Here is a 15,467-nt window from a genome sequence, read left to right on the forward strand (position 1 = left end):
GACTTGCGAGCATCAGGGAGCCGTTATTGATATGCAGTAGACTCCCGCAACTTCCTGGAAACTTGGAAGGTCTCTGTGTTTGATAATGCTTCTCAAAGGTTTTCTGGTACTTTGGTTGGACTCACTTTTTGCGGGCTAAGAGTACTTTCAGACCTGCCCTAATGCACATGTATAGTTAGGTCAGATATTTGGGCACTATTTAGATCTTCATACTGCTGTTTTGCACTTAATCTCAGTGGACTTGAAGTAATTCATAGATGGAATTAAAGTATATATTATTTTGTTTAGTATTACTTTATTTAGTGTTTCATTTTCTGATTTATGCTGCTGGTGAGTGGTTTACATCGTGTGTTATGTCCTCTGTATTTCTGCTGACAAAGTCTTCTAAGAATGATTGGGGGTGACACCTTCACCTCTGCCCTGTGGTTGTTCTAGGGATTTTCTTCAGAGCTCTTCTTCATGTTTCTGTCATCAGCTGCTGTTTTCCTAGACTGGCATGTCTGATGTCTGGTAGAGTCTTTCTTTCTCAGAACAGTTGGATTGACACCCATTGCAGAAAACAACACAACAAGTATTAAATGAAGTTAATTAAGCACACAAACACCATATTTATACATTATAAAAGAAAAACTCGCTACTATAATTGCCAGTACAGTAAAATAATGACTGAAATGATGAGACCATTGCCGATACAGACAAAAACAATTTATTACTTTAATTTACAGTACTTTCATAATTACATGAACATTATTACAAAGTGCAGGACGCATCACCTATTATAATCTATGTGCAGTGCAAAAAATAATGATTTAAATATAAAAAGGAAAGTGACTATCAGTGAGTATCAGTGAGAGTCATGTCTTTCATACTTTAAATCATTTTACCTAGAACTTTTGTTTGGGGACAAAGAATTTACAGTTTTTCATTTTCACTTTTTTCCATTGTCATGAAGTGCTATATCTCTTCAAACTAAGACTCAGGACAAGCATCTTAAATTAATACTTTGGTCTGCACACTATTAAAATAGAAAATAGAAAAGTACAAAACGGAAAACTGCCTGGAGAAACTGATTTTAAAAATGGAGTTGGGTAAGGCACTTGGAGAATATATGAAGAAGCATAAACACAGTCCCCCCATTTTAAGGCACTATAATGTTTAGGAAATAGGGCTTCACAAGGGTTTTCTGTGAATACTGAGTTATGTTTGTCTTATTAGTATAGGTATAAAAACTAGTGAGATTCTTAACCATAAAGTGACTAACCGGTAGGCCAAGGAAGACCTCCACAGCTGATAATTCTCACTATAACTCATAAATGTTCCTATCATCCTGTCTGACTCATCACAATACTTAATGATGAAGAGGCTACAATGCAAACCACTAGTTGACCACAATAATATGACAGCAAGGTTATAGTTTGATTAAAAATAGACTGAAAAAGTCTTATGGACAAATGGGACCAATTCAAACTTAACAAAGCAACAGCAACAACCGAGTAAACTGACCCAAGATGCAAAGCATAAAACTTCAACTGTCAAACATGGTGGTGGGAGTGTTATTGCCTGAGCCTGTATGGCTGCCTCAGGTACTGGTTAACTAATTTTTCTGATTAGAATTTCTCCTGACTGGTCATTTCAGTCACATTCATTTCATATTCTAAATTTCATATGTTGAATTACATAAGGGAAAAATCAAATATCATCTAAAACAATCACAAACTTAAGATGGCTTCTATAGAGCACCACAAGACCTGTAGGCAACAAAGTATGCAACACATTTTGGAACACTAAGTATAAACATAAATAAAGGTGCATCATAAACTGCTATGTCCCAAACATTATGGTGCCCTGAAATGGGGACTATGTATAAAAAGCAAACATGTATACAAATGTATGACTACAAGGCAAATTAATTTGTTTTAAACATTATAGAGGGCATTATTTATTTCTATGGTTTAAACATGTAAACTTAGCCATTAAAGTATTTGACTTAAGGTTCCCATTTAACACTTTTATTACCCCGTAAAATAACATGGCACAATGTGAATGTGCCACTTGGCTGTGTCCCATTCGTGTACTACACCTTAATACCTTTAAACCCACTGGTTCTGAGTATTTATCAACTTCTCTGAGTATTGTCAACTTCTACACTTTAATCTCTACTACATACTTTAGAAACAATATCTAATTAATATTAGTGATTAGTACGCAATTGGGACGCACCCTAAACTTGATGCAGGGCTGGATCAAATTTCCTTTTCACAGTGTTTCTCTACCATACTATCTGCACAAGCAAATGGGATGTTATGTGATATTATCAGTTGATATTAGTATTACTAGTATCACTTAATAAAGTGCCACAACAGAGTTTTAGCTAGTAATTAAAGTGAAACTTGAACTGAAACTAAATGTTACTTTAATTAGATATAATTGGATTTCTTCTTAGATACAGATTTCTGCATCGATTTCTGCTTCTCCATTTGTAAGTTTATGTAAACAGTTATAATGTAACATCTTGATAGTACTGGTACTGGCATAATATGGTACTGCCAACATTTAATTTCATAACACAATACAAAAATACACATAAAATAATAAATAAATAAACATTGTCACAGTTTTTGAATACGTGCCTGAATATGAATGTTGCAATTTGTCCTCTCTAGATGATGTAGTCTTTCAAAATAACTCTCCTTTTTCACTTTTTAGTAATCTCAAAGTTAACTGCTGATCACAGCACAAATTAAAACATGCTTCAAATTCTGGTTTGTTATAGCTTGCACTTATTGCGCAGACCTCTTTGCATAACTGGCATCTTACAAAAATACTTGCCAAACAGAAAAAACAAAGATAAATTAATGAATAATTCATAAAATAACATCTTTACAGCAGTAGATGATATGTTTATATCTTCACAGGGCACCGGAAAACTAAGTGCTCTGCTGGATACATCACTGAACAGGAGCCCAATGACAGTTAAGTACCACAGGTTTAAGCTTAGTGTGGCCAGCATTATACAGGCTATATGCCCTTATTTATACTAGACTATAAATAAACTGTTTACAATTTATTATCTTATATTTTAGGTTATAAACAAAATATTGATCCTATGATGACTGAATGATTGAGGTTCACAAGTTTGTTGCAAGTATTTTAACATCACGAGTTAACTTCTGCTTAATAAACAGCTTAGGTTAAAATGACATAATGGGGGATAGTTTTCTCTGAAAGTACTGGGACAGTAGGTTTGTAGGTTTGAGCCCTGGGTTTCACACATGAAGAAGATAGGCAAGCCTTCAATTGGACATAATAAATAAAATAAAACTATAGAACCCCTCTTATTGAATTAAAAACCGTACATTAAACAGGCAGGTCATTGTTGAATATCCTTGTATTGAGAAATGCGTTAATTTAAGATTATAATTAAATTAGGTACACTAAATAGTTTAGGCTCCTCAGAGGTTTTCTGCCCTTAGCGTGGCAGCACAATTTTCCAAGCTAAAAAATAGTTTCTTGCCTTACCTCCAGCTTCGTTATGTCACACAACACAGTTTGAGTTTGCTGTTATTCACAATGTTATCACAGCTCTTACGATGTGTTCTTTGTGAAAATTCCTTTTGTCATTATCATAAAAATACTATGTATCTTAAAGCTGAAGATGCTGGCTCAAGGCAGTTATTGGCAGCAAGCGATATGCAAATAAATAATAACTGTTATTTATATAACTATTAACTATATTCATTTACTCATCTAAAAATGGGTGTATGACTAACAGGGCAATAGTCTAAGTTGATTTGAAAAGATTCTGATTTATTGTTTTTGTCTATTCATTGCTTGACATCAAACCCAAATTATATTGACTTGTGTACAACATAAACAAACTTACTGTTTCAAAACTTCCAGAAGAGACCATATTTACTATCTATTTTTCTCAGGAATTGATTCCGGGAATAGGTTGTAGTTTTTAAATAAGATTTGTTAATTGTGGAAAATATTTATATTATTTAATATTATTTCATTTCGATACTTAAAAGGATTAAGTGACTGTCCTTTCTCTTGTCTCGCTCAGTCTGCAGCCTAATATTGTGAAGTAGCAAACTTTATGACTCATGTAGACCCTTCCAAACATCATCAGGCACTGCAATATACAATATAAAAGTGATTACAAATGTAAATTCACAGAATAAGCAACCTTTTTGAAAGGGGGTCAATTGTAGTTTGTGCCCAAACACTAATAAAAATTTTGGAGGTAATCCATTATCTTTTAATTAGTGCTGTCTATTTAAGGCTATATTTCACAATAAACAAAACAAGTAGGGAAGGCATGGAGTGGACTGATTTTTATCATACTGAATTCTGCTGGACAAAAACTTGAAATTTGTCATTTTTTACCTTACCGTGTTCATTCCCTGGACTCTTTTCTACTTTAGCTTAGGCCAGTGGTCATTTGTAAAGTACCAGGTTATCATTATTAGCATATCATTATTAGACAACTGACATATTCCTTTTATGCTTTCTAAGATGAAAGCAATAATAAAAATATGTAAAAAATAGAGAAAATTGTTTGTTAAAATTAGAAAAGACGCTGTGTACACTATCCATATCTGGTATGTGTTAAAATCACATTAAATAGTCTTAACAGGTGGAAATTGGACTATTGGTACAGAAAGAGAACAGCAGTCACTGACGGCGCAGGTCGAATATTTACTTGAAGCTATAGCATGCCTGTTTATGCTCATAGTCATTAAGTCACAAATGCTACATTAAGACAGAGAGCATTTTTTTTCGCCCCACATCTAATACACATTATGGGAAACTTATATGCTGTATCTAAGCTTGTTTAACACTGATTTGCCTGAGCACAACAATCTAGTCATGGCTATGGCTATGAAAAACAACTGTGTTTAGAGCTTTAAAGCAGCTGTCTAAGCATGGCCACAGTTGTAGCACGGACAGGGATGAGAAAAGCAGTATGCAAGATCTGTCTGGAAAGGAAATGGCTATTAGGAGGACTTGACCCAAAGCTATCCTGGGAATGTGTGCAGCAATGGCACAGTTAAAGCATATGTAGGGGAGCTGGGAGATGTTTTACTAATCACAGGCTCTGTTTGTGAGGAAAACAACAGGTCGTGTTTGGAAACGGTCAGCCCCCCGAGTTTAGCGAGTGAGTTAGAGCGCTGGAGCCTGGAAGATGTGGTCAGTCCAGCCATTCGCATGCGTGTTTCGATCTCCTGTGCCCTCTGGTGGACCAAGCCCAGCTGCACTAGCTGCACACTGTCACTGCTTGAGCTGCGTGTCATGGCCCAGTGCTGCAAGGAGGAGACGGAAGCGAGGTGGTCGCTGGGATTGTTCGGAAGTGAAGAGGACATCGTACCTGGGACTGCACCCAAGTCCACCTCCATGTCCTCTGTTGCGACATCATCCATACCCAAGTCCATGAGTTCCTGCTGTTCTTGTTTTTGGCGTCCAGGCTTTGCTTCTTTTTGTAGGTGGGCCTCCTGGTGAAGCTCTGCAGTGGGCCTCTTACTCTGCAGGTTTAGGTCCACTAGTGTAAGCTGCTCTGTGGCAGGATCGGCAAAGGCTGCTTCTTCCATCTCTTGGAGTTCATCCGTCTCCTGAGGGCCCAAAGGACACTGACGGTCACAGGGAAGCATTTCACAGCTCATAGGGGAGGTGGCCGATCGCTGGCGGTATGTGTCCGTGCTTGTGGCCAGCACAGCAGGAATGGGGCTTTTGCAGCAAGGGCTACACAGCTGGTGCCTAGAGGCAGGAGAGGGCAGCTGGCAGCGAATGGGCATGCAGCCGAGGTGTCCGCCTCCAGGGTTCCTGATGGAGATGCTGGACAGGCCAGCGTGACGCAGTAGATTAAGACGATTGGTGCGACGCTCGCTGCGGCGCCCGCCTGGGAGACGTAGACAATCTCGGCACAACTGATAAGAGGGCTTCACTTTGTGCGGGTTTCCGCTGCTAGCACTGTCCTGAACAGATGAAACACACGGAGGGGGGGAAGAATGGATGGATGAGTTATGGGCTGGAACGGAAGGGTGGGTTTTTGTAAAGGCTGCTGAAAAAGCAGATGAAAAAAAGTGGAGAAAGTTCTGAGTCACACAACTTGGGACATTTGGGAAAACACAGTGTGCTAAGCATTCCAGCCTCAGTAAACAATGAATAAACAACAATTGACAATTAGCCTTCCTTACTGGCTCACTCTTTTTAGCATGGATAATATTCTGCTGGGCTAGATTGGGAGAAGACATGGCTACTTAAAAAACTAAACAATTCATACTGGAACATAAGCACTACTTGCAGTTTTACAATACTTCACACTCACGTCAAAGCCGGAAGGGCAGCTGCGTTTGCCAGCCAGGCGGTTGCTATTGTTGGCATTCTCATTGTTGAAGCTGTTCGGATTGGCCAAGCTCGCAGCCTCTCTCCCACTGGGGGTCACCTCCTCTCCCCTTGCCAGAGCCGCCATCTCCGCCTCCTCCTTCTGTGCCTCCTCCTCGTCTTCCTCCTCCACTGTGCTGAACTCCAACCGCAGACGCATGTCCTCCAAAGGCTCCAGTCGGCTGCAGGTTTGTGCTGCCGTGCCCTCGCTGGGCAGGGCAAGGTGGGCCATAGGGATGCCGTCATCGTCCAGCAGGGCATCCCGCTCAACGTCCTCTATCTCGATGAGGACTCTCTCCATGCCCAGCAGTGGTGGACCACGCACTGGTGTGGAAGGTTCGCTGTCCAGAGCTGTGTCTGACAGCCGTCTGAAGTAGTAGTTGTAGTTGACATGGTCTGTGGAATCATCTCCGCAGGAGGGAGAGGCACCGGCATCTCTGCAGCCCCACATGCAAAACTCCTGCTCGGGGACCATCAAGGAACCACCGGCTGCCTGGAGGCCCTCCAGCGAATCGTCAGCACTGTGACGCTGTCTGCTACAATGACAGAAAAAAGGATTTATAAGGGTCATTCCTCACCAATTAACATGGGGCCTTTCCTGTCATGTTATGAATTAGACACAAATATGAATCAGTGTTTTCCTTACCTTGCACCTAAGATACCTTCATACTCAGCCAGCTGTCTCATGAATGTTGCGCTGGGTTGTGCTATACTTCTCCTCTGTTTGACAAAATGAAATGCTCTCTCCAGTGACCAGCCATACTCTTTCATAGCATAGGCAATAACTGTGGCAGCAGAATGACTTACTCCCATCTTACAGTGCACTAGACATTTCGAGTTGTTTTTTCTGTCACAGGATACAAAAAAAATGCATTAAATGTTCTGTACAAACAAGATGTATACATTGATCTTTAACCATTAGATACAGTTAAACAATTATTTTTTTTACAATATTCAGACAAATGCAATGGCGCTCACTTTGCTCTCACTATGAAATTGTATGTTTCGTTCCAGTAGGCCAACAGATCTGCTGCCTCATCATCATGGATGTAGATATTGTGATAACAAAATGTTTCAGGGAAAAAGTTGTCAGTCTCCCGAGTGACATTAAGGATGTAGCCAATCCTGTGTCAAAAGCACACTGGTGTGAGAGAGCATTTACATTAGACATGTGTTACACATAAGCTTTTTTGTTTCACCAAAAAAACTGACCTGCACTCCCTGAGCTCCTCAAGGTTGGAAGCATTCCACTCTGAGCCCTGAAATTGCATCAAATATTTGTTGCTGTTTTAATAAGCTAATAATAAAAAAGCTACCAAGACACATTTTTTTTGTAATATGGGACAACCTCAATATAACCCCATATTTGATTTCATAAGAAACATTGGATAGTACACAGCAGAAAAAGACAAAAATATTGACAAATGATAATGACTAAATATAAACTTGTACCAGGTAAAGATGGTCAAAAATCAGTGTGGCCTTGTCCATCTGGCCCAGCATGAGCAGCATTTCGTTGTCAATGAACTTCTTATACTCTTGCAGATTCCAACTTGTCTGCTGCTCCAGTTCGTTTCTGATCTGAGAAAAGAGCATAAATATAAATCACCATGTGATTCTTATTAGTCTTAGCAATTGTACAAGCATTGTACCTTTAATATATCTGAATATTGATTAATGTCAGTCTTAGGACTGTGTGTGTCTGTTCCAAGCTTATAGTAAGTCCCCTTATCATGTCCATAAGTATTTATACAGTTATTTCTTTGTTTTCTTGAGGCAAAGATATGGAATTTTGTTTTCCCAATAGCTTCTTAGCACAAAGTTGATTTGATAAAGTCCATCGAGCATCACACTGAGGACTGTCTCTCCATGTTAAGATGTTTTTATTGCTAGGATGCTTTTTGGAAACTGGGCCCAAGAGAGTCACCAGACCTCAACTCAATTTTGAAAGTGTTGAGGACAAAAATGTAGAATCATTTCAAGAAAGAAGACTAAGCATTTGATAAAGTCTGTAGGTTTCAAATTTTGGGAAGTGATTGCAAATAATATATATTCAAGTAATAAAGACATTTTCAGAACCCTCTTTAATTAAAGCTGAAGGTTTGCTTTGTAAAAACCCTAACCCTAGCCCTAAAGCAAATGCAGTACAAAGTGTCCAATATGTCTTGAATTATACCAAAATATATTCCATGCATAATAATGTCTCACCTCCTTAGATGTGATATTTTCCAGGTCCTGGAGCATCATTATGTTCCGAAGTTTGGTTCTGATTAAGCATTCTGTTCTTTCTCTCTCAGTTGGCCTGTACATGACAGAAAAGTTTTCAGCTCCTAATTATTTGTAACTATACCTTATACATGCTGATACTGCAACAAAAAAAAAACAATTTCAAACAGGACTTCTGAAACTGCTAATTAAATTGCATCCAATGATCAAATATTGAAACATCCCACAAATTTAGCCTATGGTCCTAGTTTATTGCATAGATTTGTGTGCTTATTTTTTGTGTTTAAATCTTAATCACTAGACTGTGGTTTTGTGTTCATATCCCACTGTTCTGTCAGCATAAACAGTAAATTGTACTCATATTTTATTCTTATGATTGTGCTTTTTAAACCCGAAAGTAAATCAATGCATACAGTATCGCAATATACCCCAGTATTTTGAATCATAAACCTTGTCTTAAGATAAATATCATATTTTCAAATTCTTGCAGATACACAGCCCTATGGGATATGCTAGCAACCACTTGCAACATACCACCTAGCAACACTATATTAATCAACTACAACACCACAGAAACCACATGGAAACCATAGCAACCACCTGGAATAACACAGCACCACCTAGCAACACCATATTTATCATTATTTAGCAAAACCAGAATAACCACCTAGGAAATCTTAATAGCCATTTAGTAAATGCTTAGGAACCCCATAGCAACCACCTGGGATACCACAAAAACCGCTTAGCAACATCAGCTACAAACATCATGGAAACCAATTTAGCCACGCAAGCACTCCAAATTTACTTCTGGAAATGTATGCTTCTAGGTAATAAAAAAGTTTGTCAAAACATTCTCTGCAATTTTACTGCAACCAGTGGGCCGTATTGTAAATGTGCAGTTAATAGTGCAGACGGCAACAACCAGCAATATGCTGTGATCCTGTTTTCATATTGAAATTAAACTTCTTACATATTATGTAAAAGCTAAAAAAAGCAAAAATGGCCACTTACTGATCAGAGAACACAGTGGGGGAGTCAGAGCTTGTATTCTCCAGATCAGACGCAGCATTCCACTCATCGATGCAGCTTTGTTCCGAGGAGAGTTCATAAAAGCCCATCCAGGTGAAGGCCATGCCCCCGGGGGAGTAGTTACACCTCCGAGACACTTCACATGCTTTGTGCAACACCTGTAACGCAGACCTGGATAACAAGGAATATTAAGAAGATCATCACAAATATATTAAATTATAGCACAAGTGTTTTCATAAAAATGTTGCCAGATAGTTGCGGTGGTGTTGCTGGGTTTTTGCTGTGGTTAGCTAGTTGGTTGCCATGGTGTTGCTAATTGGGTGCTATGGTGTTGATAAGTGGTTGCTATGATGTTTTTTGTGGATATTAGAGTGATGTTAAGCAAAGTTAAGTACTCATTTTATCACAGGTGGTTGATAGATGGTTGTGTTGCTATATGGTTGCCATGGTGTTGCTTAGTATTTGCTAATGTATTCTCTGGCAGTTGTTTAGTGTGCTGTTTAGTGGTTGCAAGATTTTTGCTACGTTGTTACTGCTCAATGGCATTTGTATCACAGATTGTTGTCATGATGTGTCAGGTAACTCATGTGTAGCCAAGTGGTTGTTGTGGCATCCCATCTTTGTGGCTGTAACACGTGCATTTGTTTCATTGTGAAATACAATTTTATTTATATAGTAAAACCCCTACAAAAATCTGTTGCAATATGGAAACTGTATGTCTGAACATAAAGCTGTATAAAAGCCTGCATAACTTTCCAAAGCACATCCATAATAATGAGTTAACATACCACATTGCCTGCATGGACACAGGCTTGAAGACGTGACACCTTCCAGCTGTGCTGATACTGAAACCACTGTGTATAAAGAAAGAAAATCGGTTTATCATGGGGCATAAACTCAAAACTTCTGTTGTGTTACAAAAACATGACCTCTACCGGTGTTATTAAAAAAAAGCAAAGAAGGATTCCCACTTACCCATCTCCATCAAGGCTGATCCTTGTGTCGCTCCACAATGGCAGAACAAGCCCAATGGAGCAACTTTTACTAGGATAAAAAGAAAATAAGACATCCCTAAAGGACAAGCTTTACACATGAATTTCTGGACAAGCTAAGGGACACAGAACCATTACCTGAAGTAAATGAAGCATGTAGACTAAGGCAGTAGTAAAATATGATATACTTTTACACTGATATGACTGAGGTTTAAAGTAAAATGCTGCCTAATCTTACCTTAAACCCTAATGCATTTACCTGTTGTCATTCGTGAAGTCCATACCAAGCACTAAATTCTCCTCTGTGTCCTGGTTGCCACTTGTATAAACAAATACCATATAGCGAGGATGGTCTGAGCAACCATTCTCCAATTGCACAGCCTGGTGGTAGTAACAGAACACACAAGCCAGACCCACAACTTAGAATGGTTATGATATTTAACACACACACACAAACACCAATAATAAATAAATACAATTATAAGAACTAAACATTCTATTGCAGTTATAAAACACATAATGTACAGTGTGTCTGTATAAGCTTTTGAATATGGAATTCTACTCACTAGTCTAACTTTATCCTCAGAGCGTAGGGTGTTTATCATCACTTGCAGGTGCTGAGGTAGATCACCTACAGCAGAAAGGACAAAGAAATAATGAGTGTTACACACATACTCATTTGACACTGTAATGAAAGGTACATTAAGTTGAATCGGCCATTAAAACGGCAAATCTGGTTCATCAGTCATATCTTTTGTAACAGAGCCTGCATATTCAGCAACAATGACAGAAAGTGGGGACTGAGCTTTACCTGCATTATGCTGGGTCGGTGTTTTGGGCTCCTGGTCACTGCTACCCGGCTGTATAAGGAGTGCTGCCCCTTTCACCATTACAAAACTTTCTCTGAGACTAAAAGCATTAGAACACAAAGAAAAAATCATACACAATTTTAACAAATCAAAGTGGAGAATCATTAAAATAGAAATACTAATGTGATCAAAACATTCACCTGTTACATTGGTAGTCATCACTTGACAAGTCCTAAAAAAACAAGTTAAAGCATATGTAATGTAAACCTTTTTTGGACAGAGAGAAACATTTTGACTGAAAATCAATTTTTGCATCCTAATTCATCATTATTTCACAACAAATTACAAAAATAAAATAATAAAGGAAATCTTAAGTTAAAGACACATGAGGACTTTTTTATTTAACATTATTTTATTTGGACAGTGACAAAACTTTGTATTTTTGCACCTGGTTGAAGTGTAGACTGCACAATGTATCAAAATATTGCAACTGATTAAAAATTACAGACATTTTTGCATGGTCACTACATTTTCATAACAATGTAACACAATGCATCTGGTATCTATTTACACTAAATTTACTCATAAATGATAGTCTAAAGTGGTGATTACACAAATCAAGGAGGCCATCATGGGGGTAAAAAAACAAACAACCTGTCAGAGAGCTATCTAGTGACCAAATCAACAATTCTGTACATTTTCAAAGAGGAAGATCTCATTGGAACACCAAAAGGCCCTTTAAAACTACAGAAAACCACTAAAGTGAAACTCTAAATTTCTGCCTTGGTGAAGAAAACTCCTACAAGACTCTATTTAAGTCAAGAACACTCACAGGGAGGGAGGGGTATCATTGTCAAAGTCTACAATTAAAAGTCTTCCTGTCTTCCCGAGTTCAAACACAGAGGGTTTATTTTTACATACAAACCCCTGGTAACACTTAAAAAACAGTAAGACTGAAAGAAAACATTTAAATTAAATTGGATGGAAACCTAATGTTCTTGCCCTGGGCTAATGTCTGTTCCATTCACAGACACCATTAGTGCAATGGTGCACTCATACATTTCAGATTACAGATATCTAAAGAGTGGCACAGCTTTAACAAGCAAAGAAATGCTGCCATTTTCTACAATGAGCTGAATGTAGGAAGCAGGAAAAACAGATTAGATAGCAAAACAGTGTCAGTGCTTGGTCATCAGGCAAAATAGGCCGACCCAATCCATGACATCACTGCAGCAGCATCTCTCTTTCACACACAGGCTGTAGTGCCAACATTCAGTGTTTCACAAGCATAAAACTAAATCAAATTATGCATACACATTCATGGAGGCTATATTCCCAATATTTCTTGTTTTATTACATACTATTAAGACACATTGCTGTGTCACGCTGGGGATTTTAGCTCACACAGTGTCAAACAATAACCCCTTACCTTGACTGAACCAGAGCTGGTTAATTCTGCCAGTCAACAAAAGGCAGTACATCTTTTAAAGTCTTTTACTGGTGTTTTACACACCAAATTAACAGTCAGTATTTCTAGGCCTTGTTGGTATTTTGAGCTAATTTACAAGAAGCACAGCCATAGATTATATTTTCCTTTTTTATTTACAGATATATTTTCCTTTCAGTAGGGAAATTCCATTCAAAATGTGTGCTTTGTATTCCAGGACCAGACTCAATCCTATATTAGCATATTCTTTGTTCATAAGGAATTCAGTTCTTTCACAAAGGGAATTCAAATTCTTCTGTTATAAGAAGATATCGTGAGAGATGAGTGCTGCTACTATTGGATAGCATTAGTATTTTTGACCTAAATATTGCAATAAATCCATAAGAAATATATTTAATTCATGCAATCGTATAACACTCAAAAGAAAATTCTTTTGTAATGCAATAATTAAATAAATTCATTAGGAAAAGCATTGCTTGAAATTTTGTATCCCCAATAAAACATAAAAAAGTGCATTTAATAATGCTTCACATCATTATTCCAAAATATACATTTTAGATGCAATCTGTCAGTCTGTGTTGTATAGGCCTGCTATTATTACTACTTTTGTTTGGATGATATATTGCCTAGAAAAATCATGGGTATTATTGTTATTTTCAGATCATTTTATGCCACTGATATAATGATATAATAGCATAGCATGATATTGGAATCATACCCTTTTTATGTGTTTTTCTTTTATAATTTTCAGAATTTGGAAATTTCATTGAAAATTTGTAAAACATATCAAATATTTTTTTTGTGTGTTTTTTTTTTTTTAACAAATCAGTCAAATCATTTAAACCTAAACAGCATACTGAGTATCTCATTGCTAATAAAACATAATGGTCAATATTGAGATCAACAATAATTATTGATATTATATCCATCATTTTTTACGTTAAGTTAATAACATAATTATTGTGACAGGCCTAGTACCATACTATAATTCTCGTTGTTAGCTAATCTAATTGTCCTTTTGTTTTTGGCAGGGGATAGAAATACAATACTACTTTTATGTTAAAAGTGTGTAATATAGTGCAATACTCCTTCTATAGAAATTAAGATATATATAAATAAATGATTTTATTGAGTAGCTAAATACTATATATATATATATATATATATACATACTGTATATGTACAGATATTTTATAGCAGTAACAAAGTATGAATTCTTTCTTATAGACATTGCTGAAACCCTTTCAAATGGTTCATAATGAGAAATGTTTAAAAACTATCAACATTTATTATAATACTATGAAGTCCTTATTCAATTTTATGTTTTGTACCTTACTTGTATTTCTTTATTACCTTTATTGTCATCTTTTTATTGGTTGTATTTGTGTCATTTATATTTATAATGGTCAATATTGAGGACAACAATAATTGATATTTTTATTTTTTTAATTTAATAAGTTAATAACGTTAAAGTTAAAATCTTTTTGTTAGCTTACCTAATTTAAAAACTATAAACATTTATTATAACACTATGAAGTCCTTATTCAGTTTTATGTTTTTGCTTGTATTTTTTATTATCTTTTTTTCTGTCATCTTTTTATTGACTGTATTCCTGTCATCCTGTCATCAATATTTATACTACGCTGTTATATGGTTATACAAATCTTTTAAATAAATATTGGGTAAATATTTATTTAAAAGACATTTAAAATACAACATAATCTGAAGCTGATATTGAGTATTAATATAAAAATATAGCTAGCTAGGTATTATCAGTCTTTGGGTATCTAGCTTAGCTAGCCTAGCCCCTGCTATAATCTACAGTAACGTTATCTCCTTAATAACAGAACTTTTTTGGGTCTAATTTTAATGACACTTGCCTTAATAATAAAAGTATGTTGCCCAGCAGTATTTTACGGTTAATATAACTAAAATCCGAGCTAATATTAGCCCCTTAAAGCGCCTCCAGCGGTGTAACGTTACCCCCGAGGGTTCCTCCAGCGCCGGGCCGCGCATGCAGCAGCATCTTGGGGCGGGTACTCACCTCCTCCGCGCTGGCCGAGGAGGACGCGGCGCTGGGCGGAGAGGAGCGCTGCAGGGTTACCAGAGCCATGGCTGAGGTAAACTGGAAAACAGGATATCCACGTCCTCTTCCACCGTGTTCCCAGCTAATAAAGGGGAATATATATTACTTGGCTTTCTTCTTTCCCGCCTATCTGTACGGTTTCTCTATCCTGTTAAAGCCATTTTCCGCTTTGCTCCAACTTCCAGCATCATCCATCGCGCTGCTCGTGTACGTTGGAGACAAGCGTGAGCTGCCGTTACTTTTTTCCACACCCGTTTTCAACCCTCCTGCGACACGACTGTCCGGAGAAGGGCGGGGCTAAATGCTCCACAACCAATTGACTGTCTGCGCGTGCGGAAGCTTTAACCAATCCCAGAGAAGAAACGCTGTAGTTGTCGGAATACGGGTGGAAAAATGCTTATCACCGACTGGGGCTTCTGGGCCAATCGTTTTAAGGTGACTCCAGCTTCTCCCTGACAACAGTCCAGCCCATGCAGAGCAAGCGGCCAATCAGA

General features: G+C 37.5%; 1 protein-coding gene across 4 annotated transcripts; it reads right to left on the reverse strand.

Moving 5' to 3' along the window:
- Positions 1 to 690: 690 nt before the first annotated feature.
- On the reverse strand, positions 691 to 15,221 carry ssh1b (slingshot protein phosphatase 1b). Of its 4 annotated transcripts, none has more exons than XM_007231408.4 (15): positions 14,932 to 15,220; positions 11,641 to 11,672; positions 11,443 to 11,540; positions 11,198 to 11,262; positions 10,891 to 11,012; positions 10,615 to 10,683; positions 10,428 to 10,493; positions 9,622 to 9,810; positions 8,593 to 8,686; positions 7,837 to 7,965; positions 7,597 to 7,643; positions 7,363 to 7,509; positions 7,031 to 7,231; positions 6,329 to 6,920; positions 691 to 5,975 (listed from the first exon to the last, which is right to left on the reverse strand). In XM_007231408.4, the coding sequence occupies exons 1-15, from the start codon at positions 14,998 to 15,000 to the stop codon at positions 5,022 to 5,024; spliced, it is 2,874 nt and encodes a 957-aa protein (XP_007231470.3). In that variant the 5' UTR covers positions 15,001 to 15,220; the 3' UTR covers positions 691 to 5,021. The 4 variants fall into 4 exon arrangements, with proteins under 4 accessions (XP_007231470.3, XP_022523521.2, XP_022523520.2 ...); XM_022667800.2 differs by having other exon boundaries at positions 5,820 to 6,058; positions 14,932 to 15,221; XM_022667799.2 differs by having other exon boundaries at positions 5,820 to 6,061; positions 14,932 to 15,221.
- Positions 15,222 to 15,467: the final 246 nt, after the last annotated feature.

The sequence above is a fragment of the Astyanax mexicanus genome, chromosome 1 (assembly GCF_023375975.1).
Source record: "Astyanax mexicanus isolate ESR-SI-001 chromosome 1, AstMex3_surface, whole genome shotgun sequence".
In the NCBI taxonomy this organism is placed as follows: domain Eukaryota; kingdom Metazoa; phylum Chordata; class Actinopteri; order Characiformes; family Acestrorhamphidae; genus Astyanax; species Astyanax mexicanus.